The sequence below is a fragment of the Phyllostomus hastatus genome, unplaced genomic scaffold (assembly GCF_019186645.2).
Source record: "Phyllostomus hastatus isolate PE091 unplaced genomic scaffold, TTU_PhHast_1.1 phas_scaffold_1066, whole genome shotgun sequence".
Classification (NCBI taxonomy): Eukaryota; Metazoa; Chordata; class Mammalia; order Chiroptera; family Phyllostomidae; genus Phyllostomus; species Phyllostomus hastatus.
The window spans coordinates 794,387-820,718 of record NW_025334004.1 but is presented as its reverse complement, the minus strand read 5'-3'; the positions used below and the strand labels follow the sequence as shown (position 1 = coordinate 820,718).

The window sequence follows — 26,332 nt, the reverse complement described above, 5'->3', positions numbered from 1 at the left end:
TTTGTTATTTCAGGACTCAATTTATGTCAAGTGGATCAAACATTGCGATTAAATTTTAATATGTGTCTATCAATATATATAACCATCTAATTCAGTACAGTCGTTGTTATATAGTGCCACCTAGTTAAAATAAAGAGTCATTCTCAAAACGGGTGTAAGAACCTATCCCTTACTTGTTGTAATTGAAATGACACAATTGCTAAGGCATAATGTATTATTTCAAAGAGCTATGAGGCGGTGATTTATTTCTTTAAGCAACCATGTAAGTGTTGGTAATACAAGCTTTCATTTATGGTTTAGCTCAAATTTACATTGTCATTTCCAATTCTAATAGTAATTTTTCATTTTGAGTCACCCTAATACAATGCTTTGTGACTGCTTTCTAAAAGAGTTATCTTAAAATCCTCAAATTACCTACAGCAAAAGTTTAGCGATGGCACTGAGTTGCTGGTAAACAGTTTGTTCTCATATGTTGTGTTGATTCATCATATAACATGGAAAAGTAATTGAGATTAGGTTTTCATTTAATTTTCAAAGCAGTTACAGATAGGTTTATATATGTGAGAGTCTCAATATAGATCTCCTAAACAAAGGAAACTAGCTTCCTAAAACCTTACAAATTCCAAAATGGCTCAGGAGGAGAGAAATCGTGAAACTGATGAGTAGGGCTGTCAAGAACTGAGAACCAAAAGATTTATGGCTTGTGCTCACTTCACATTCTAATGGGAGAAAAAGGAGAGTTTTGACTGGCAGACAATGAAAGGATAATTTTTGCCCATACATTTGTGAGAAGCATGGGAAAAGTAAAAGGAACAGGCACTAGCAGGAGGCTCCTCAAAGCCGACTGGTGGCAGTTAGCCGTGGCAGTGGGAAGCAGCAAATACTCAGTGATAAGTAGTGTCGTGACCTCCCCATTCCCATCCCCCAAAGACTTCAGACCTGTCCTGTATCAGTTTTCCTACATTAAGATAGTGGCCAAAGAAGAGATTTTTGGTGCTCAATTATAATGGTTATTATTTATTGAGCACCAGCTGTATGCCAGGCCCTCATTTTAAACATATGCATCAATTCCTGTATGCTCAGCAAAACCCAGTGAGATAGTTTTTACTATTAGTCTAATTTTGCACAGGGAGACCCCGAGACCCTGAAAGGTATACTTAGTTGCACAGTAAGTGAAACCCAGAGTTGAGTTTAGGGTCCTTGCTTCAGATTCCATATTCTTTACGTACAGCCTCCTTTGATGACTTTGAGTTGTAAGATTTTTCTCATCTCCCTGCTAATATTCAGAATATAAATATGGGTACCTTTCAGCAGAGCTTTCATGAGAAATTGATCTTTCACATAAGCATTTACTCTCCTTACAACATTAACAATGCATCTGTCCATTTGGTTGCATTAACAACTGAGTATTAAGGAACACAGAGATACGTTACCCAAAGTCACGACTGCAGAAATAATCTCTTCTAACTGTAATCAAGAATTTGTAGGCCTTTCAAAAGGCCCACAGAAATTACAATTAAGACAGTCCTGATACAAGGAAATAATCTATTTTCTTATTAAAAGAATACATGCAGTGCGAAGTAAGACAAGGCTCTACTCCATGGACTGCTTTGCTTGGGCTTCTGAGTGCTCTCCGTTGTGGAGGACCGACGTCATGTACAGCACTCAAGCAGCCAAAGCTCTGTGTTAATGACCTGCTATCTGTGGTCTGTTATACATAGATTAGTAGTGATCTATTATGGATGCTTACTATTTTAAGCAAATAATCTTTCCAGTTGAAAGAAATATACTGCTCTTGATGGGGAAACCTACATAATTAAGCACAAAGAAGAAAGGGCCATAAAGGCTCTACTTTAATCCCTGTCCCAACACACAGGATTATACTTTTAGAGTAACTCCAAGTTAGAAGAAAATGGCAGCATAAAATATATTATTCATTTCCTAATATAGATACAATTCTCAAATATTTTTTGTCCTTATAATTCATATTTGTTTTATTCAGATGTTGTTGAAGAGAGATACTAAAATCTTAGTAATCACAGTTAATGTTCTAGTTATCTAAAAAAGATATCATCATGCTTCAAGTTTATTTCAAAAGGAAGATTTGTTTTGGGAAGAGCTAATTATGTCAGTGACAACTCGGGGGACATTAGGAGTTGACGTGAAGAATACCTTTCTGGAAGACACTGTGCTTCTGAAAAATGACCTGAAAGTGGCAGTTTTTGCCTTGGATTCACCAATTAATTTTATACAATAGCAGCCATGTTTCACCTCCCAGTTTGTTAGACTTGACTTCTCAGTATTGAAAGAGAAACAAATGTCATCAGAATGCGAACTGACATCAGTGACTCTCAGGAAAGTGGGCTCGGGGCTCCCCTTTGCTGCACACCACCCCGGACCGCCCAAGCGCTTGTCTCCCATGTTACGTCTCAGCCCCTCAAGAGCTGACGTTCACGCTAATGTTCTTGAATTATCATGAAATAATTAAATTGTGCTCACCACTGGGGAAAGAGGGGGAAAAAATCATAGTTTATCTTTTTAAGGAATTCCATTAAGAAAATAAACTATGAAGCTTTGGGCTGGAACCAAGGAACTCACCTTAGATGTCAAGGCTTTTCCCTTTATTATTACTTTATTAAATGAATGCATGAGACAGGCAGAGACAGAGAGCTTTCTTGATAAGCAACATAAACAAGTTTACTAATAAACTTTCCTATCCAATTACCTTTCTCCTTCAAATTACCTCTATTTTTCTTTCTAATAAGAAAGTTGCCCTGGCTAGTGTGGCTCAGTGGATTGGTCACCAGCCTGTAAACCAAAGGGTTGCAGGTTCAATTCCCAGTTAGGGCACATGCCTGAGTTGTGGGTCAGGTCCCCAGTAGGGGGCATGTGGGAGATAACCACACAGTGATGTCTCTCTCCATCTCTTTCTCCCTCCTTTCCCCTCTGTGTAAAAATAAATAAATAAAATCCCTAAAAAAAGTAGCAGGGTAGAAAATAGGTATTGTCTGTCTTGCTGACAGAAGTTTCAAACACAGAAGAATACTTAGCTTGTGGTGTGATGGTATCAGAAGTACTTCAACTCATTTTTAAAGGGATTCTTTGAAAATACTAACTTTTAATCACATTCTCATGAACCATATCCATATTATTTAGAAAGATTCAAAAACAAGTCCTCTATGGATAAATATGACTAACCTCATAAACTCTCCTTTAAAAGACAACCCTTGATAGACAAACTCTAGAAGAGGGTTTTTTCTCTCTCCTGCCCAACACTGCATCCGTGCCTTTTTGCTTGTAGTGGGCCAGTAGGAGGAAGGCACCAACTACATAACACATGGTATGAATTTCAACCCTTCCTCAGTGTTTTCAGGAAGTTAAACTATCCCATTTATAAGGGCAAAGAACTCCTTGCTTTAATCCTCAAATGCTTTTGAAAACCCAATGCATTAGCTATCTAGGACATTTGGCCAGTAGGATTTGGCCTCTGGGGTCAGATTTAGGTACAGGAATATAGTGAAATTAGAAATAAAACATTATTGGACAAACTAACTTCTTATATACTTTTTATTCCATTTTCTGTATCTTAGAGGTTCATTTGAAGATTCTACAACCAGATTTTACACAGCATGTGTGGTAGAAGCGTTTGCCTATCTGCATTCCAAAGGAATCATTTATAGGGACCTCAAGCCAGAAAATCTCATCCTAGATCACCGAGGTTACGCCAAACTGGTCAGTATATTTCACACATTTTCTGCCCCGTAGTTTTAATATACTGGTTTATAAGTTGTGTTCATTTGCTACTATAAAACCTCATTTTTCTTTTTACATATGAAAACTTTTCTCCTTTAAGGTAGGTTTGAGTGTTACTATTTTCAACTAACTATTCTTTAATGTATGAGAAATTAAATTGGCTGCTTTGAATTAATAACATCCTGGCAAAACATGCTACAGTGGACTCATGCTTGCTGGCATGTGTTCACAGAACTGGAAGAACTTTGTAGAAGTTCTTTTTCTAGCTGGCTTTCTGTCCCCCAAAGGGAATGGGTATTTATATTATGGAAAATTACGAACATTTTAATATTTTAGATTTGACAATAGTGCAATTAGGAAAAAATGGGCTTTGCAGACAATTTTATCCACATCATGCTAATAATAGTAGTAGTAGTGATAATAATTTTAAAAAATTGGTCAAGAATGTTAAAGACATATTATGGAAGGTAAGTTTTTATGTATTTTTATTTTTTAAATGCACGACTTTTGAAGGCTTTGATTATCTTGGTACCTTATTCAACCTTTTAACATTTAGAATTTTTATTCAGCATAAAATTATCAAAGAAGTTAAGTAAATGGCAGTTAAGTATTTGTATTCTCAACCAAATCATTTTAGAAAAAAATAGATTTTCTGTATTTGAGGATCCTTCTTCAAAACCTTCCTGGAAAAATGAAGGAAACATTTTCATTTTTCTGTCTGCTTGTGCTAACCAAGAGCAGTCATGGGTCTCCTCACTTTGTTATTAGCTCCTTCAGTAGAGTGTCTTCTAAATTAATGCTAAATGAATTCTCAATTTCACTGACTCCAGCAGAAATCACATACTCATCTACTCTGAGGAACATAACAAGTTGGTCCAAGTAGTCTCTTTAAAATTTTGAGTAAGGGAGAAATAACCTTGCCCTGGGTGGTGTGACTCAGTGTATTGAGCACTGGCCTGCGAACTGAAAGGTCTCCAGTTCGACTCCTGGTCAGGGCACATGCCTGGGTTACAGGTCAGGTCCCAGTTGGGGGTGCATGTGAAAGGCAACAGATCCATGTTTCTCCCCCCTTTTTTCTCCCTCCTTTCATTTCTCTTTAAAAGTAAATAAAATGTGATTCTTTTAAAAAAAGAGAAATTATTCATTTATGCCCCAACCTCCATTGGCATAAATAAAGAAAAAATGGAAAGTGTTTCCAGGAAGAAAATTTGCCTTTATTTTTAATGATATGAATTTCATCCTTTACTTAGGTTTCAACTTAGCCCACTGAAGGCAAATGTGACCAGGCAGGCTTTGTTTACAATATCGGTGATTTCTTTTAGAAGACAGGATTTTAACTTACATATCTTTATTTTGTTATCATCAGTGTACTTCAGCAAAGTAACTTCTTACTTTTAAACTTAATCATAAGTGGCTTGAAATATCTTGTTTTTCTCTCTTTGTAAGGTTGATTTTGGCTTTGCAAAGAAAATAGGATTTGGAAAGAAAACATGGACTTTTTGTGGGACTCCAGAGTATGTGGCCCCAGAGATCATCCTGAACAAAGGCCATGACATTTCAGCCGACTATTGGTCCCTGGGAATTCTAATGTATGAACTTCTGACTGGCAGGTATGGACATTGATTGAGAACTGCTGATGAAAATAGACCAGGAAACAGCTACACACACACCCAGGAAACAGCTACACACTCCTGCCTTTGTCACTCTTGCTAGACCATCTTAAAGTGCTTTTCACCATATCTTGTTACCACACTTTAACTAGTGATGCAGATGACCTGAGTTCATAAAACAAAGTTCAAAATGACTCAGATGAGGGCAATAAACACAACATCAACTTTTGGACTCATTATTGCTAATTCTATATACATGTATGAATATGGAATGATCTAGTGTCTTTCTGTGAGATCTTTGAGCCTAGTCATTTAGCCAGCAATGAAACAAAGGAAATTATAGTCATATAAAAATATCTAGGGTCAACTATGTATGTAAATAAGAGGCCCTGTTAGCAATTGTTATATCTAAATGATATTTGAATGCTTTGCAGGTCTCTTATGTAATAATATTATAGTCCTAAACACTAGAAAAGGTACTATGAATACTACCAGGTATGAAACAGTCTAGAAACATTTTGACAAAAAGAAAAATAAATATACCACCAAGCCATGCACTCAGGACAGTGAGTAATAAGGTCATTATTACCTACAGAGTTCAGAAGGCTTGGATTTATCCAGAAGGAATTTGAAGAAGAAAAGACTGCAGCTGGGCCTTACAGTAAGAATGCAGAGAGCAAGCAGGGGAAATGGGCATTGCTGGAAGTGAGACATGGCTTAAATTGAGATGCAGTGGTGGGCAAAGACATGAAGATGGTTCAGGTTTAAAAAAAAGGATGGGAAATCAATTAGTCGCCTTTCCAGGATTACTATTGCTATACCTGAGCATTTGGACTCCATCCACAGAGGGAATCATTGAGTATTTTCTGACAAAGAAGTGACATGTGTTATGATATTTAAGGAAAAACAGCTAGCAGAAGTATGTAGGACAAATTGGAAGGTGGATGGGAAGGCTAGTTTGAAGATCACTTTAGTAATTTAGAACTAGGATGCTGAGAGCCCAGAATAAGGTCAGGAGAGTGGAAAGAGAGGGATACGCATGAAGTGGGATAAGAAAGAATTAGTTAAGAGAACTTAGTAGCTACAATGAAAATGAGACCTTTAGACTCAGTGTTCTTTGTGAAGTATCAGTGAATATATGAAGCACTTAGAAGAGTATCTAAAACATAATAAGCCCTCCATAAATGCTCATAAATGCTAGCAGTTACTACTGCTACTACCATGGCCAGGAATAGTTATGCTGTGCTTTTAATTTTATTCGTAGACATTTTAAACTATTACTTGGAACTTTTATATTGATTTTGAAATAATTATCTATGACCTAACCCAATTTTATTCAATATTTGCCATTGGCATAAAGGTAAATTATTTTAAATATATGATAAATTAAGTAGACATGTAAGTATATCAATAATTTAAACAACAGAGAAAGTTGAATTTAACATACATATATGTGTATATGGGTGGAGAGATAACCTTTCTGGTGTTCTTTAAATGTTTATAAAAACCAATTATATAATGAATGGAAGAAAACTCTATTAACTAAGAATTAAAATATTAACAATTAATAACTAGACTAAAATGTTAACCATGGTAATTTCTACTTCTTATGCATTTAAACTTTTTCTATAATCATTATTTATTGAGTAATAAGGGAAGATATAAAACCATACTGTTAAAAATTAGTATATACTAAACTGTAATGATATTCTTAATAGAAGAATTCTTAATTGTTTCAAATTGAAATTTCACAGGTCACAATATGTGACTGCCACACAATGAAACTAGAAATTACTACAAATATTTAAAAGAAAAAGCCTAAACACTTGAAAATGTATAAACCACTTTTCTAAACAACCAGAGGGCCATAGAAATTATGGAACAATAAAATAGTAATAGAACTAATAAAGCCCTATAAGTCATAATCTATGTGGTATGTCCAAAGCTGAACTTGATTTATTATCATACTTATATCATAAAAAATACCTAGGATTAAAAAAATCAATGAGCTTAGGAGGATATGGTTGAAGATGACAATATAAGAGGACCCTGAACTCACCCCCCTTCCATGAACACACCAAATCTACAGCTACATATGGAACAACTTTCGCTGAAAAAAAAAAACCCTAAAAACTGGCTAAGCTATTTCTCTGCATTGGGTGAATGAGAGCAGGCCCATGTTGAAGAGGGTGGGAGAGGCTGGAACACAGTCTTGCTATAAACCCCACACTGTTTACAGGGGTCACAATCCCTGTTGTGACAACCCAAGATCAGGAGGAAACTCAAAGTCAGAGCTTCAGACTGAGGGGCATAGGGTTTCAACCCCACATTGAGCACCTCCAGAATTAAGACCTGCATCTGAGAGGTGGGCCCCACAAACATCTAGCTTTGAAAACCAACACGCCTCACACCCACAAGACCTACAAGGCTACAGTGGTATGAAAAATGGCTCTAAAAAGACTCCTGCACTCAGACTCACTTGCCTCAGGGCCCAGTGCACAAGCAGCCAATTGAAGGGTATTGGACATTGTGTGGGAGACACTCATTTGCTTGTCTCAGAGTGTTGGCCTGAGTGGCAAGTGTTTGATGTAAGACGTACTTGTAAGACGTACCTGTTCGGGTGCTCTCCAGGGACAGAAACTGGCAGATACAATCTTCGTGCTCTCCTTCCACCTTGCTCCAGCTGGTGAATAACATTTTTTAATTTTATGCTTTTTTTTCTTTTATTCTCTTTCTCTTTTTTCTTCCCTGGCCACTGCCATCTCTATGCCTTTCCTCTGCCTCACTCAAGCTAGTGGGCACTCTCACTGTGCTCTTTTGCTACTGCTCTCCAGCGTGCCAGTATTTCCCAGAGGGAGCTTTTACAGTGAAGTAGCAGGGTGCAAAATTGGTATACAGAAAGTCCTCATATTTCTATACACTCACAAACAACCCCATTTACAGTTGCATCAAAAAGAATGAAATACCATATTCATGATTTGGAAGGATTAATTATCATGAAAATGACCATACTACCCAAAGCAATCTAGAGATTGAATGTAACCCATATCAAAACACCAATGACATGCTTCTTATAACTATTAGAACAAATAATCCCAACATTTATTAGAACCACAAATAGTCAAAGCAATCTTGAAAAAGAAGAACAAAGTTGGAGGTATCTCACATCCTGATTTCAAATTATACTACAAGTCTATAATAATCAAAACAGTATATAAATAGGCACATAAATTAAGAAAAAGAAGAACAAAGTAGGAAGGATCACAATATCTGATATCAAACTGTATTACAAGGCTACTGTAATCAAAACAGCCTGGCACTGTCATAAGAACAGCCACATAGTTCAATGGAACAAAATAGAGGGCCCAGAAATAAACACATGTTTATATGGTCAATTAATATTTGACAAAGGGGGCAGAAGCATAAAATGGAGTAAAGATAGCCTCTTTAACAAATGGTGTTGAGTGATTTGGGCAGCTACATGACAATAAAAAAAAACCCCACCATATACAAAAGTAAACTCAAGATGGATAAAAGACATAAATATAAGTTGCAACACCATAAATATTCTTGGGGCAGGAAAATCTCAGATATTCCACACAGCAATATTTTCACTGATATGTCCCGTAGAGCAAGGGACATAAAGGAAAAAGTAACCAAATGGGATTTCATCAAAATAAAATGTCTCTGCACGTCTAAAGAAAACATCAGCCAAATGAAAAGGGAACTGACCATGTGGGAAACTATATTTACAAATGATACCTCCGACAAGGGTTTCATATCCAAAATATATAAGGAACTCACACAATGCCATTCCAGGAAGACAAACAACCCAATTAAAAATTGGACAAAGGACCTGAACATACACTTCTCCAGGGAGGACATACAGAGGGCCCAGAGACATATGAAAGGATGCTGAGCATCACTAGCCTTCATAGAAATGCAAATTAAAACCACAATGAGTTACCACTTCACATCATAATGGCCATGTAACCAAACTAACAAACAATAAGTGCTGGCAAGGTTGTGGAGAAAAGGGAACCCTAGGGTACTGTTGAAGGGAATGCAGACTTGTGCAAGCCTCTGGAAAACAAATGGAATATCCTCAAAAAAACTAAAAATCGAACTGCCTTTTGACCCAGCAATTCCGCTGCTGGGATTATACCTCAAGAATCCTGAAACACAAATTCAAAAGAACCTATGCACAGCAGTATTAATAGCAGCAGAATTTACAATAGCCAAGTGCTGGAAGCAACCTAAGTGCCCATCAGTAAATGAGTGGATCAAAAAACTGTGGTACATTTACACAATGTAATACTATGCAGCAGTAATAAAGAAGGAGCTCCTACCATTTGCAATAGCATGGATGGATCTGAAGAGCATTATGCTAAGTGAAATAAGTCAGGTGGTGAAAAACAAGTACCATATGACCTCACCTATAAGTAGAACCTAATTAACAAAACAAACAAGCAAGCACAATATAACCAGAGACATTGAAATTAAGAACAAACTTATAATAACCAGAGGGTATGTGGGAAGGGATAATGGGGTGGGGGGGGGGTTGTCAATGAACATGTATAAAGGACACATGGACAAATCCAAAGTGGGGTAGGATAGAGAGTGGGAAATGGGGATGGCTGAGGGGGAGGGCAGTGGACGGGGTAGAAAATGGAGATAACTGTACTTGAACAATAATAAAAAATGAAAATAAAAATAAAAAAAGAAATAGAACAGAATTGAGAATCCAGAAATAAACACTTGCTCATATGGTCAACTAATCTACAAAGCAGGCAAGAATATACAGTGGAGAAATAATAGTTTCTTTAACAAGTGGTGTTGGTAAAAATGGACAGATACATGGAAAAAAATGAAACTGGACCACTTTCTTATACCCTATACAAACATAAACCCAAAATGGTTTAATGACTTAAATGTAAGGTTTGAAACCATAAAACTCCTGGAAGAAAACATAACTAGTAAACTATTTGACATCAGTCTGAGTAATATCTTTTTGGACATGTTCCCTCAATGAAGGAAAACAAAAGAAAAAATAAACAAATGGGACTTCATCAAACTACAAATTTCTGCGCAGTGAAGGAAACCATAAAAAAGAACAGAAAGACAACCTACGGAGTAGGAGAATATTTTCACAAATGATGTATTCCATATGGGGTTGACATCCAAAATATTATAAGAAATCATACAATGTAATATCAATAAAATTAAAAAAAAATCAAATCAAAAAAATAAAAAGAGGGCAAAAAATAATTTCTCCAAAGAACACATACAGATGTCCAACAGATATATGAAAAGATGTTCAACATCACTAATCATCAGGGAAATGCAAATCAAAACCAAAATGATATTACACCCTCACACCTGTCATAATGGCAGGAGTATCATGATACATTTAAAATATGGAAAGAAAAAAACTTCCAACCAAGAATACTCTATCTGGTGAAGTTATTATCAGAATTGGAGAGATGAAGAGTTTTCCAGATAAGCAAAAGTTAAAGAAATTCATCACCAGTAAACCAGCCATCCAAAAAAAAATTAAGAAATTTGTTTAAATTTAAAAGAAAGGGTATTAATTAGTAATAAGAACACATACCTGAAAGTAAAATGTCACAGGTAAAGGTAAACGTATGGTAAAATTTTAATTACTTAAAGCTAGTAAGCAAATTAAAAGACAAAATTTGTAAAAAAAAAACCAAAAAAACTACCTACCATAAATAATTAAAGGATACAAAAGACAAAAAGGTATAAAATGTATCAGAAACATAAAATATTGGGAGGGGGAATGCAATGCTTTAGAATACATTCAAACTTGAATTATTATCCACTTAACATAGGTGGATACATATATTTGTAACCATAAGATGGTTACAAATATAAATTGTTATAGGTTAAGTCTCATGATAATCATGAAGCTAAAACCTAAATAGATACCCAAAAGATGAAGAGATATGAGTCTAAGAATACCACTAAAGAAGCTCATAAAACCACAAAGGAAGAGAGCAAGAGACGAAGAAAAGAACAGAGAAGAACTATTCATCATCCTCCCCAAAATTAACAAAATAGCAATCAGAATATAGCTACCAATAATTACTTTACAATGTAAGTAGACTCAATTCTCAAATCAAAAGACAAAGTGGCTGAATAAATTTTTTAAAATGAGCCATTTATATGCTGCCTACAAAAGTTTCACTTCAGATGTTAGGAGTAAAGGGATGGAAAGAGATATTCCATGCAAATAGAAACCAGAAGAAAACAGGCTAACTATAGTTATTTAAGAGAAAATAGACTTTAAAGAAAGACTATAAAAGAGACAAAGTCATTACATAATGATAAAGTGGTCAATTCAGCAAGAGGACATAAAATTTGTAAATGCACATTCCGTTATAGGAGCACTTAAATGTATAAAGCCAATATTAACAAAGCCAATGGGAGAAATAGACAGCATACAATATCCCATTTACATCAATGGATAGATAAGTCAACCAGGGAGCATCAGCCTTTAGTGAGACTTTAGAACAGATGAAGTCAAGAGATAATACAGAACATTTTACCCAAAAGCAACAGAATATATATTCTTCTCATGTGCACATGCAACGTTCTCCAAAATTCCTATGTTAGGTCACAAAACAGGGTTTAATAAATTCAAGAAAATTGAAATTATTTCAAACATCTTTCCCAACTACAATGATATTAAACTAGAAATTAATTATATAAAGAAAACAGGAAAAATCACAAATGTGTAGAGATTAAACAACATGCTACTGAACAAATGAGTCATTGAGGGTATCAAAAAAATAAATAAAAATTATGTATAGACAAAAGAAAATGAAAACAAAACATTCCACAATGTATAAGATGCAACAAAATCAGTTCTTAGAGGGAAGTTCATAGTGATAAGTGCTCAGATCAAGAAACAAGAATAATCTCGAATAAACAACCTAATTTTACACTAAAAAAAAAGAACAAATGGAACCCATAAATTCATAGAAGGAAGGAAATAAAGATCAAATTAGAAACAGATTAAATAGAGATTTGAAAAGAAAAAAGAAAATGTCAATGAAACTAAGAGCTGGTTCCTTGAAAAGAATCTTAGCTGAACTCACCAAAAAGGACTTAAATAAATAAATGTAACCAGAAATGAAAGAGAAAACCTTATAACTATTACCACAGAAATACAAAAAAATTATAAGAGAATACCACGAACAATTATATGTGAACAAATTGGACAACTGAGAAAAAATGAATACATTTCTATAAGCATAAAACCTATTGAGATTTAATCATGAAGAAATAAAAAAAAATCAACAGACTGATTAGCAGTAAGAAGATTGAGTTAGTAATGAAAAACTTACCAAGAAACAAAAGTTCAGGACCAGGCAGCTTTACTGGTGAATTCTAGCAAATATTGACAGAAGAGTTAATGCCAATCTGTCTCAAACTTTTCTAAAAAATAGAAGAGAAAGTAACACTTCTAAGCTTATTGTCTGATGCCAGCATTTCTCTGATACCAAACCCAGATGAGGATGCCCCAAGAAGGTTAAATTACAGGACAATATGTCTGATGAAAATTGATGTAAAAATTCAATAAAATATTGGAAAACTAAATTCAACAATATATTAAAAGGAGCATGCACCATGATCAAGTGGGATTTATTCCAAGGATGCTTCTACATTCACAAATCAATCAATGTGATACACCACATTAACAAAATAAAGGATAAAAACCACATGATTATCTCAATAGATGCAGACAAAAACATTTAACAAAAATTAACATCCTTTCCTGATAAGAACTCTCAACAAAATGAGTATAGCAGCAATATACTTCAACATAACAAATGCCAAATATGAGAAGTCCATAGTTAGTATTAGACTCAGTGATGGAAGCTGAAAGTTTTCCCACCATGGTCAGTCACAGGGTAAGGATGCCCACTCTTACCATTTTTATTCAATGTAGTATTTTGAGCCCAAGGCAGATCAGGCAAATAAATAAATAGACTTCAAATTGGAAAGGAAGTGGTAAATTATTTGCAAATGACTTATTATATAGGGCCTGGCACAAATAACACCCCTTTTATTACAAAATCATAAGCATGTAATACTTTAACATAACAATATTGCACTCAAGCACACCTTATGACATTTTAGGTGAAATGTTCAAATTAAAATTGTAAATTATTATACTCATATTACTACCCTACAAACTACACTCAAACAGTACTTCTGCTAGACCCTGCATATAGACCCTGCATATAGAAAAACCTAAAGATTCCCAAGAAAAAAGCATTAGTACTAATCAACAGATTCAGTAAAGTTGAAGTATGCAAAATCATTATACAGAAATGTGTTGCATTTTCACACACTAATAATGTACACAGGAAAGATAAGTTAAGAAAATAATTTATAATTGCATCAAAAAGAATAAAATATATAGAAATAAACTTAACCAAGAGGTGAAAGAACTGTACATGGACAACTATAAGACATTGATGAAAGAAATTGAATAGGACTCAAATAAATGGAAAAATAAAATATTTCATAGTATTGGATTAGAAGAATTAATGTTGTTAATATGTCTATACTACCCAAAGCAATCTACAGATTCCTTGTTATCCCTGTCAAATTTCTGGTGACATTTTTTCACACATGTAGAAGAACAAAGCTGGAGGCCTCATATATCCTGATTTCAAACTATATTACAAATTATACTAATCAAATCAGTATGGCATAAAAAGTGACAGATCATTGGATAAGAATAGAGCCCAGAAATTAACCCATGCATATATGGTCAATTGATTTACAACAAAAAAAGGCAAGAACATACAATGGAGAAAAGACAGTCTGCTCAATAAATAGTTTGGGAAATGTAGATCACTCTCCTATACCATACACAACAATTAAGTCAAAATAGATTAAAGACATGAATGTAAGACCATAAGACTTGAATGTGATCTAATTATTTAGAACTTAGATTAAATAATTGAATTTTGGGTAATTAACAGAATAAAAATGTTATAATGTTTGGCACTCTTAATACTAAAATCAGAAAAAGTTAAGATGGGGGAGAGAAGAAAAGAATGACTATAGGAGAACCCATTTGTCATCATTTATAATTAAGAATCTTAAGTATTCTTTTATAGTTAAATTACTGGGTTTGCCAAAATGTCCATATGTTTTTTCTGTAAAATCAAAGACACCTTTTTTCTCTTTCACCAATAACTTTATTGATTTGAATATTTTGAGTATGTCAGCTATTTCCCACATGGATTAACACAAATAGTTCTCAATTAATGTGTCAATTAAATGGCTACCAATTTCAACCAGTCTATTCCACCATGGAGCATTGTCCAGCAAGAAATTTCCAGTGCTTAAATTCACAAACCACTTTTGACATGTTCCATTACTCACAGCACCTTCTCTATACACTGCACAAATCTTTCCTTGCATTTCAGTTGTGTTTTTACCTTTCTTGAAGTAATAAAGCATAACATGGTGAAAATGTTGCACATTTTCTTCTATCTTCAATATTAAAATTGTTACATAAAAAATCACCAGTTTTGATCATTTTTAAACACACATTGATACGACAGCTGTCACAATACAATTTAACAAAATTGTTTCAAGTAAAGTTAAAGACAACTAAGTGCTACTAGAGCCTTCTTATGGGGAAAAAAATGAACTTTTTGGCAAACCCAATATGTCATTATAAAAATGAAAACTCTAGATTCAAAATTTAAAAAAAAATGTTTTCTTAATTTAAGGGAAATCTTCTAGTAGTTAATATTGTTGGTGAAGAGGCACATTTCTGAAATTTAGCATTTATTTTAAAAAGCATGTATGGTTTAATCCTGTGTCTCTCCATCTACATAGAGAAATGAATAAAATTATATTTTAAAATGTTAATTACTATTAACATTTTGGGATATTGGATGATTTTTACATCTTTCTAATTTTATGTTTTGTATATTACATGAATATCTTGGATTGAATATGCATCACTGGTAAAAAAAAAAACAAAAAGTGATCTTCAGTAAGTGATTTTTGTCTTTTGAAGATAAATAAGTACACAAAAGCCACAATTGACATGTATGAGGAAAACCTTAAGTTGACAATCAAAAATCTAAGATGTGGTTCTTTCTCATATTTAAAGTAAAAATTAAAACTGGCAAGTTAACTTGAAGTAAAGGGAATATTTGATCATAACATCACAAAAAGAAGAAATCCTTAAATTCTAAGAGAATATTAAATAAAATTTCATGTTTATATATTTTTAAAAGTGATAGAATTGGCAGGTTAAATTACACAACAATGATGTATTACAGTAAATAGAAAGTACCTGTCACAGAAAATTGAGACAGAAACTCTAGGCAGATAATCATTGCAGTTTGCTGCACAAGCAAATCTACTCATGCCCTATTTTAAGCAAATCATTGTGGCTGGTCTACAGAAGGAAATATTTTGCACTGCTATTAATAAGCATGACTGACAAAAAATAATAGTCCATGATGTTTTCCCAAAGACATATGAGCTTTATATTAGGAGAACAATTAATTTCCAAAGGAATAATTTTTCAAGGTATATCATTATTTTCCTGTCTGAACAGACTTTAGTCATCTCTGTATTCCCTGGTCCTGGCACAAAGCCACATTCCAAGGATGGATAGGTTAAAAAAAAAAAAAAAGCAATAGATGTGACTTGTGAGCACTTGGGTATTACATAACAAATCCTCCTAACAAAGAGGATTCTTTGTGTTAGGTTATCTACTGAGCTCTGAAGAGCAGGGAGAAAGGGATGGGAGGAGCATACTTCCACAGAAGCTTTCATTCAACAGATATTTACTGATCACTTACTGTGTGCTAGGCATTCTGCTAGATTTCAGAAATGCCAGTGGAGAACAAAATTTAGTCTGTAAGGGAAGACAGGTAATCACATAAAGGAAGCAGTAATCACAAAGCATAATAAAGTGGCATAAAAGGTGCTGTAAGAGAAAAAGGAGAAAAGAAAAAAAGAGCATGACGGGGGACTCTAATTTAGATAAAATTTGATCATTAGATTATTATGTTATGTTGGTTGAGTCAGGTTATGTGATAGGTTGTATTAGGTTAGTGAGAGTAGGCATTTTTGAGGAAGCAACATAACACTTAATCTAAAACCTGATAAGTTAAGTTAGACATTAGCCAGATAAATTTGGCAAGAAACTCAGGGCAAAGTAAACAGCACCCCAAGTGAGAGAATGGCCTGGTACTTCAGAGAAACAGATGGCTGGCATGTCTAAATGACCCTGAGCGAGGGGGGTGATGCTGTAAAGTGGAGTCCTATCACTGATGTGCTATAGCCCACCCTAAAATTTTGGATTTCATCCAAAATATACTCAGTGAGACGACAAGAATGAGAAACGGCCAGACAGTGCAAGAGACACCTTGCATGACTAAGAACGGCAAAAGGGGTAAGTCACCTGCACTAAAAAGAAATGAGAGGGAAGCAGAGAAACCTGACCCATTTATGGTATTTGCTAAGTGGTTTATTTAGAGAGGTTTCCACACTGTTTTGCTATTGTTTTATTCTATTATTTTCCCAATATAAGCCCTGAAATAAGAATTGATGTCATTTATGGAGGTATAACAATTAAAACTTAGAAAAGAAATTTAGAAAAGAAAAGTACTATCTCTTTTCATGTCTCTCATTCTTGCAGCCCACCTTTCTCAGGCCCAGATCCTATGAAAACCTATAACATCATATTGAGAGGGATTGACATGATAGAATTTCCAAAGAAGATTGCCAAAAATGCTGCTAATTTAATTAAAAAACTGTGCAGGTAAGCATTTCAACCACATTATTTTTGAAAAGTATATAATATTAAAAATTAGATTTTTAATTAATTATTATTTCATTTTTAGGGACAATCCATCAGAAAGATTAGGGAATTTGAAAAATGGAGTGAAAGACATTCAAAAGCACAAGTAAGTATCCTTTCCTTATAATTTTAAGTTTGAGAGTTCAGAAGACCTGAAAGCATTTCTCTAGACTGATGTTTTTTAAAGTTATTGGTTATAGAACTGATACAAATAGCCACAAGAAATGTATATCTTAATTCTGGTATTCTGTTCCTTACCAGACTATTAAAAACAGAAGTCCTCCATCATATTGTGCCTCATTTCCTGGACTAGAACTAAAATATACAGGGTCCAGCACAAATAATGCTCCATTTTTATTACAAAACCTTTTATTACAAAATCATAAGCATGTAATTCTGTAACATAACAATATCACACTCAAGTACACCATATGACATTTTAGGTAAAATATTCAAATTAAAACTATAAATGATTACATCCATATTATTACCCTACCAACCACACTCAAGCAGGTGTTACTTCTGCCGGACCCTATATTTCTCTGATCATCTAATTAGGTAGAATTACAAAGAAAAAATTATATAGACTCTAAAAAAAAAAAGGGTCTTAAATATCAAACCTTATGCATGTAGATGGGTGTTCTGGAGCTAACCTCAGACCAAACTGGTTTTTCTCTGTTCATCTGTTTCTGTGACGCTCACAGGAAATTCACATCCATACTGGAGGAACTTACCAAAATGAGTATGAATATCTAAAAGGACTACTAAGATTTTGACATAAGCATTTGCTAATGGTGAACTCTTTCAAAGACAAAGACACAACAAAAAACAAACAAACAAACAAACAGAAAAACCCCATCATGTTATTTGGTCAACATTTTCACAGAAAAGCTGTACACAAAATACATTCAGTGCATTAAAAAAGAAAAAAGGGAGGAAAATGAGACATGTAAAAATCAATACAGTGATGTGAAAGGTTAATTAACTAAGCCTTCCTACTGAATCAGTGGCAAAGACAGGAAGATAATTTTCTGTCCTGACTTTTCATGCCTGATCCTACCTCCTTTAAAATGAAACATTCTGTAAGACACAGGGCCAAGTATGCTATGACATTTTTTAAGTTATAATGACAGTACAGGAACAAGGTCATGCAGATATGACAAATCACTAGAATAAAAAGGAGTTGCTTTCTCATTGGTATTTAAAGATTTGACAATTCAATATTTTAAATGATACATTCCACAGAATAATCTAATTTTTAAAAATCTGTTATTAAATAGAAAATATTTTTCTCACATTGAAGATATGTGCCTGTTTCCCGTTAGACATGGACATCATACATACGTCACTGAGAAGGTGTTAGCTGAGGTGAAATGTGTTTAACTCTACTTGTTTTTTCTTTCTTAGATGGTTTGAGGGCTTTAACTGGGAAGGCTTAAGAAAAGGCACCTTGACACCTCCTATAATACCAAGTGTAAGTAGACTTTCAGCTTGTCTATTTCTGACATACACAAAAGTGTTTATGTCAGTTATTTTCAAAGTTTATTCTAAGATCAGATAAAATAAATAATAGAAGTTACCACATTAGAATAATTACATCTAAAATCCAAGCTTAAAAACAGATAAGCCAGGGGATGGTTATATATGTACAGCATATGTATTTTACTGTTGCCTTTTTTAACTATCCATTCTAATTTGTTCCTTTTATTTGTGAATAAAAGTTGACTTTTGGTACGGTGTTAAAAGAGCATAATGAATCTCCATCAATGAGGTTTCTTTTTCATAATATATAAACTTTATACATCATTGCCTAAGAGTAAGAATACACTAACAATTTTAATTAATCATTCATGAATAATTATCAGAAAAATGTATGTTTTAAATTTCTCCACACATGTGTTCTCTCTATATGACACCGTATGCATGTGAGTGCACCTGGGCAGTTAGAAAGTGTGTGTCATTTTGTGTTTATGATCCCAATTTACTCTGTATCTTACTGTCCCCAAGAGCCAAACCATAAGAGCCACATCAAAGCCTTCTTCTGGTTTCTGTTTGGGTTTGGCCAGCAGACCAGCAATCTTTTGCAACAGCCATGGATTCCTGGCAAATATTGTTTCATGCATGCCCCTACATAGTTCCCCCTACTGTTACTGTATTATTCTCCCCATCTTCAAACCATACAACAAAGCCACAATGTTCAAAATAATGTTATTGGCAGAAAAATAGACATGTAGAAAAATGGAAAAGAACTGAGAGCTCAGAAATAAATCCACACATATATGGGCAATTGATTTTCAATAAAATGTCCAAAACATATACAATGGAGAAAGGAAAGCCTCCTCAATGAATGGCGGTGGGGAAATTAGAAAGCCACATGCAAAAAAATCAAACTAAGGCTTTCTGACACCATACACAAAAATTAACTCAAAATGGATTAAAGACAAATATAAGACCTAAAACAACAAAATACATAAAAGAAAATACAGGTACTAAACTATGGACACCAGTCTTGAAGGGGTTTTTGTGAGCTTGACCCCAAAAGCAAGCAAAGTAAAGGCAAAAAGTAAATGAATGCAACTTAATCAAACTAAGAACCTCTGCACAGCAAAAGAACCCATCAACAAAGTGAAAGGACAACCTACCAAATGGGAGAAGATATTTGCAAATGACACCTCCGATAAGAGCCTAATTTCCAAAACATAGGAACTCATACCACTCAACAACAATAACAAAAAAACACACACTCCAACCAATTAAAAAATAGACAGAGGACCTGAACAGACATTTTTCCCAAGAAGACATACAGATGGAGAACAGGTCTATCAAAAGATGCTCAACTTCACTAGCTGTAAGGGAAATGCAAATCAAAACCACAATAAGATACCACCTCACACCTGTTAAAATGGCTATTATGGCTATTATCAACAAGACAAGAAATCACAAGTGTTGGACAGGATGGAGAGAAAAGGGATCCCCAATACAGCACTGGTGAAAATGTAAAGTAGTATAGCCTCCATAGAAAACAGTATGGAGGTTCCCCCCAAAACTAAGAATAGAGCAACTGTATGACCCAGCAATACCACTTCTGTGTGTCTAGCCCCCACATTTTGAAAACACTTATTCATAGAGGCACATATACTCCTATTTATTGCAGCATTATTCACAATAGCCAAGACATGAAACAACTTACATGTCCTTCAACAACAGATGATTAGATAAAAATAATGTTTACATATATACAATGGAATAGTACTTGGCCCTTAAAAAAAGATGAAATACTGCCCCCATATTACTGTGAGGCAATCCTGGGCACAACTGTGTTCTTTCATTCTTTCATTAGGCTCTAAAACAAACCAAAAGAAACCCCTCTCTTTTCTTAACACATCCGAAATTTTGCTAAATAGCTAGTCCACTAAGGAGTGTAAGCGTTTACACTATATTAACTTGAAATCTGTTTTAACTGATTGCATTTTTATTTTTATTTAATACTGTGTATGTCTAATAAAATGTGCTGCATCTTATCTAAGGGAAGAGACCTGCTGTGTGGTCCTGAGCCTTTCATTTATATGTGTCTTTCTGGGACTAATTCAAGACTGTTTCGTATGCAGAAACATTTCCCTACTTCTAAGATTTATTTCTGTGCTAAAGTTTATGTTTAGCCACAAACACAAACAAAACAGAAAAGCCATTACCATAACAGATGCTAATTGCATTCATGAAGTTTTGTTTTTAGAAGCATTGAATGAGAAACTTGGAGGAATAAATATTAAGCCTCAATGATCCTAATCTGAATATATTATTGGGGGTCTCCTTTTATGCAACAGGAACAGTAAAAGGGGAGCTATATATCTATAAATGATTTTAAGTGTTAGAATAGGAGGGAAACTAAAGTATATTTCCTCACTGCTTTAACCAATGTTCTATAGATTGACTTTGTCTAGTAAATTTTTGCTTGAGTTTAGAAATAGCTTATTATTATAGTTGGAATAAATACACAAAATCCTCAAGAGGGCCTACAAGTTTCTCCATAGGCTGACTCCTGCCTGTTTCTCCTATTTCTCATTCTACTCCCCTTCTCTCTTACGCAGCAGCAGTGTTGGCCTCTTTTGCTTGTTTCCCAGCATGGAGCTCTCTCTCTCACCTCAGGACCTTTGCATGTGCTCTTTAGTGAACTCATTGATTTTTAGGCTTAAAATAATACATTTTCAAAGAGGCTTTCCATGATGACACTTATTTTGTCATGGCACCTTTTTTTTTAAATAGCACAAACCAAAATGTAAAACAAATAATCACAAAAACCTATATATAATTATAATCACACAATTCATTCCTCACTAGAGTATAAACTCCATGAGGGCAAGAACCATATTTATTTTTAGTCACACTGTTACCCCCATTACAACGAAGCACAGAACGTGCTACCTAGAAGACACTAAAAAAAACAGTCATTTCATTAAGGAATGAATAAAGAATGATATTTTAAAATCTATCATGGGATTTTACTAAAGAATCAGGCACCTTTTTACTATCCATTCTCTCATTTCTAGGTTGCATCACCCACAGACACAAGCAATTTTGACAGTTTCCCTGAGGACAATGACGAACCACCACCTGATGACAACTCAGGATGGGACATAGACTTCTAATGTATTTCTCTTACCTGCTTCTGCCTTGCTGAAGACAGCTTTTTCTGAGACACAGCTGCCAGCAAACCTGAGGGAAAGAGAGAAGATTAGTGCTCGGGGTCACCATGATGCCTTTGATCGATGCTGCTCCAGTAACTCCAGTGGCATTAGGACTTATCGCTTAGATGACAATAGTGCTCTTTTTACATGTTTTCTGTTTGAACCTAAAAATAGCAGTTGACATGGTGGTCCTGAAGCAAAGCCTTTCACCAGTAAAGAGATGTTTTCTATTGTTGCAATGATCTAGCTTCGCTCTGATTATAATTTGAAAGACAGTAAGAAACACTCAATCTCATAAGAGAGTCTGTACCTTGCTAGAATGATCCACAAGATCCAAAAGTAATATATTGGGTACGATAGATTTCTATGGTACAAAAACTGGGCTCTTCCCTTTCTTCATGTGAGGGTTGGAGGATCTGTTACCGCGGGCCGGTGTACATACCACACAAAAGAGGACCACGCATCTGTCAGTCACAGAGTTCGTGTCAAACCAGTGCTAGAAGTCCCATGATTTCATTTCCCAGCTGTGCTGATGACAAGACTGAATGTTACCTTTCCTTTCTGACAGATTTAAAAAAAATGGTACATTAAAAGCACAACTGCTATGGGTTCTGCTGAGAAACCCCATAGCAGGTATATATGCGTTTTCACAGAGGATTGAAAACAACCAACATGCATGATATTTGTGTTTTTTTTTTTTGATAAATTGGCATGACAGAGTGGAAAAAAGCAATTCACAACCATTTCATATTTTTGAAAATATTATGCTTAAAGATGGTCCTGGAAATAAGTGACTAGCAGCAATTGGTTTTTATTTATTACCTAACACACCCTCAAACTGAGGCTTAAAATTTTCCCTTTTATAGAAATAAACCCTTGGGGTCAGGGTGGGGTGGGATGGAGAGGGATCAAGATTCATCCAAAAAATAAAAATAAAAAACTATATAGGTGCTATGTATATCTTTCATCTGTAAATGTCAGTGTTTGAACAGACAACACAAATTCTAATCATTACATGTGTAGCCAGAGACTCAAGCATTTTCACTAAATTTATCAAACCAAACTCTTGTCAGATTTCACTTATACAACATAGTCTAGGGCTGATAGAGGAAGGTTATTAAAAACATGTTTCAACTAGCTTCTTGTCTTAGGCCTGAACCCTCCCTTCCCCCCCCCCCAAAAAAAAAGAAGAAAGAAAAAAGGAAAGAATAGAAAGAAAAAGAAGGAAAGAAAGAAAGCAAAAGAGGGAGGGAGGGAGGGAAGGAAGGAAGGAAGGAAGGAAGGAAGGAAGGAAGGAAGGAAGGAAGGAAAAAAGAAAGGAAGAAAGGAAGAAAGAAATCATTGAGATTCACTGATTCACTAGATGAGAAAACTTACTTAATGTCAAGGAACCAGACAAAAATTTGGCCAGGTATTGATTACATTGTGATGAATTAGCTGATACGAGTCCATGTGCTTGTGAAAGTAGGAAGGCAATAGAGAAGAAAACAGCGAATTGATTTCCTAAAAATAAGGTTAACTACTAAATCAAACAAAAATATTATAATTCTGAAATATCATACTACCTAGAAAAGACTGGATTTGAAAATATCGAACTGATTTATCTTTCTCACATGGGGAAAAGTCAGCAACTTAAACCGAGTCCTTTGCCAGCAGGCCAGTTGACTATTATTAGCTGCCATAAGTAGCAGAACCATTGGGAAGCTTTTTTGGACAAATAGCATTACATCTACTTAGACAAATGCATAACATTACAAGCTGTCATCTTGATTTGGAACTGTGTATGTAATTTGGTATATTAAATAGGGGTTTGCATATGTCCAGTAGAGAGTGTTTTTAAAAGTCAAACAAATATAGACATTTCTGCAAAAAAAAAAAAAATCCACCTGGATCATTTACTGTATCCAAGAAGTTATATGATATTATTTTTGTTTGAATTTTTCATTACTAGAATATATCTTATTAAAATATAATAATCTAAGACATTTGGAGAATAAAAGTATTATGGACATATTATATATAATTAGAATAAAATTAAAAGTTTCATTCTAAGATATTATTACTTTTGTGTTACAGAGTTTTTTCCTCCCTATAAACAATTTCTCAAAAATCAATCTATTCCCTAACATTTTGGAATATAAAATTAAACATATCAACCTAAAATCCAGCTATACACACTACTTCAGAAGTTGTATATTGCTTTTAATTGGCTTTTAAAATACATAATTTCAATATTATAGTTAATGTTCAGTGATTTTTGTTAGCAGAGAGAGTGGGTTAGGCATGCTAAAGGTTTTCTAGAATATTAAACTTACCTAGATATTAAGAATCTGCTCCTGCAACTTTTTAAAAATCCCAACAGCCCCAGAGATTAGCACTTACTATGGCTTTTGGAACTGTGGTTCAAGTCTAAGATGACCAACATGTACAAGTTCTATGGAGAAGGAAGAAGCAGTGCTCAGCACGATGTACCTGTAGGTCATTTCTCCCACGTGTTATTGCATCTTTGTTAATTTTACGAGTGGAATTACATTTGGATGTCTAAAGCAATCACCAAACAATGAAAGTACATCATCCAAGAATTACTAACAGAAAACATGCATTTAATTTTCCATATTGAATCTTAAGGAATTAAATTGTGTCTTAATGAAGACATTAGGGCTAAAATTTGTGGTCAGCTTCATAAAGTCTGCCTCACTTCTGAATTTTTCATGGCCCCTCTATTTTTCCTACACTAAGGACGTCTGGATAAGTGTCACTATTCTTAGTCACAACCTATTTGACTTGTTAACCTTCTTGTTAATACTTTACGTATGGGAAATAAGGGCTTTCTGTGTCTTGACTCACAGGAAAACGGAAAACTGCCAAGGAAAGGAACATCGTAATAGTGTATATGAGATGGATTGAATACATTAGAAAAAATGATTTCTAGAAAATTGCTATAAATAATTTTTTGGTTTGTACCTTCTTTGTTATTAATATATGAATCAGATCCATGTGGCATTTAAATCATTTATTTTGAGTATATTCTTTACAAGTCATAATTTTTACTTAAAATGCATGTGAACTACACATGTATAATATATAAATTCAACCCTTGAATTTTCTTGTTTCATTTCTAAATGAGTACACTGATGGGAAACTTAAATTGAAAGAAGTTAGCAACCATATTGAAATTAAGGACATTAGAACTGATTTCTTATAGTAGTGGCGATCTGTGCATTATCCATAACAATCTTTCTTTCACAATAGGACCACAGACAAATATTTATGTAAATAGATATTTTTTGTGTGATATTTTGTGGTACATATAACTTTTTTTAGTGTTTCACAGCATTATAATTTCATTTTATTTGTACTGAATAATGTTTTTAGGTCTAAGTAGACTTGAATTAATGTCATAATTGTCAGTATTATTGAAAATTACATCAACTGTACTGTTACTCATCTGTCCCATAGTTTAGAAGATGACCTGGCTATCTGGCATTGTTGCAAGTGCCTTAAATTCATGGCATCCTATTAAAAAAAAAACAAATTTGGTGTTATGCTGCATGACAAAGACAAACACACCTCAAAATGTTGTCCTTTCTTAGCTTGCTGCGTTTTACAGTTCTTTCTGCTAACAATTTATAAGCCTTTATTATATAATATTGATGAATTACAGAAATGATGAAGTTGTTCTCTTATTTCTGTTAAATGTACCAGAGCTGTGTATCTGTTAATGAGATACAGCGTCATTTCTGTGAAATGTATAAATGTATGTGCAGGTCAAATTAATATATGACATACTATCACAGTCTGTATACAGGTATTCCTGTTTTGCTAAGCTGTGCAGATTCAGTTTAAAAAATTAGTATTGTCAAGTTCTAATATTTTTCTTTTTATAGACTCTAATAACAATGGTCCAACTCAAAAGAAAAATTAAGAAATGACTGCTCACCAAACCTTGTTATGAAACCGATGAGTATCTTGGTGCACCACTCAACAAAACAGGATGCTTTCTCTGAGTTCTTGTATATGCAAATCATTTCTGAGGCAAGTTTTCAACAGACCTAGAAAGCTAAATATTGAAAGTGTGTTGCTAGCCCTGCTCTCTTTCTGCCCCTGCATCAAAAACAGACAGAGCTCTGAGATCTTGACAATGACTCAAAGGTTTGGGCTTTTGAAGAAAAGGGCCATTTCTTTGAGCATCATTTATCAAGTTTATTTCATTGTATGATGTTTTTACAACTGGTCAGTTCTTTTGTACTCTTACAGCTATGGTTATTTGATTGTCCTCTTACAATTTGTTCTACATGAAAGAGTTCTTTGTTAGTCAGAATGCAACAACTGTCATCAAATGGTCATTGACCACTTGCACTCTTTTGATGTAGATTAAAAACTTTTTCATAAACTTAATCTGCTTTGATTTG

General features: G+C 34.3%; 1 protein-coding gene across 4 annotated transcripts in view; it reads left to right on the top strand.

Annotated features, from left to right (window-relative positions):
* The window catches only part of PRKG1 (protein kinase cGMP-dependent 1), a 1,179,828-nt gene extending 1,157,173 nt beyond the window's left edge, over positions 1–22,655 (top strand). For all 4 annotated transcript variants that reach the window (XM_045853740.1, XM_045853739.1, XM_045853741.1 and 1 more), the window contains 6 exons: positions 3,591–3,732; positions 5,200–5,363; positions 17,074–17,196; positions 17,279–17,341; positions 18,643–18,709; positions 21,783–22,655. In XM_045853740.1, coding sequence (XP_045709696.1) covers positions 3,591–3,732; positions 5,200–5,363; positions 17,074–17,196; positions 17,279–17,341; positions 18,643–18,709; positions 21,783–21,881 — 658 coding nt within the window. In that variant the 3' untranslated portion in view covers positions 21,882–22,655. The remainder of the gene's footprint in view (positions 1–3,590; positions 3,733–5,199; positions 5,364–17,073; positions 17,197–17,278; positions 17,342–18,642; positions 18,710–21,782) is intronic.
* The last annotated feature ends 3,677 nt before the right edge of the window (positions 22,656–26,332 follow it).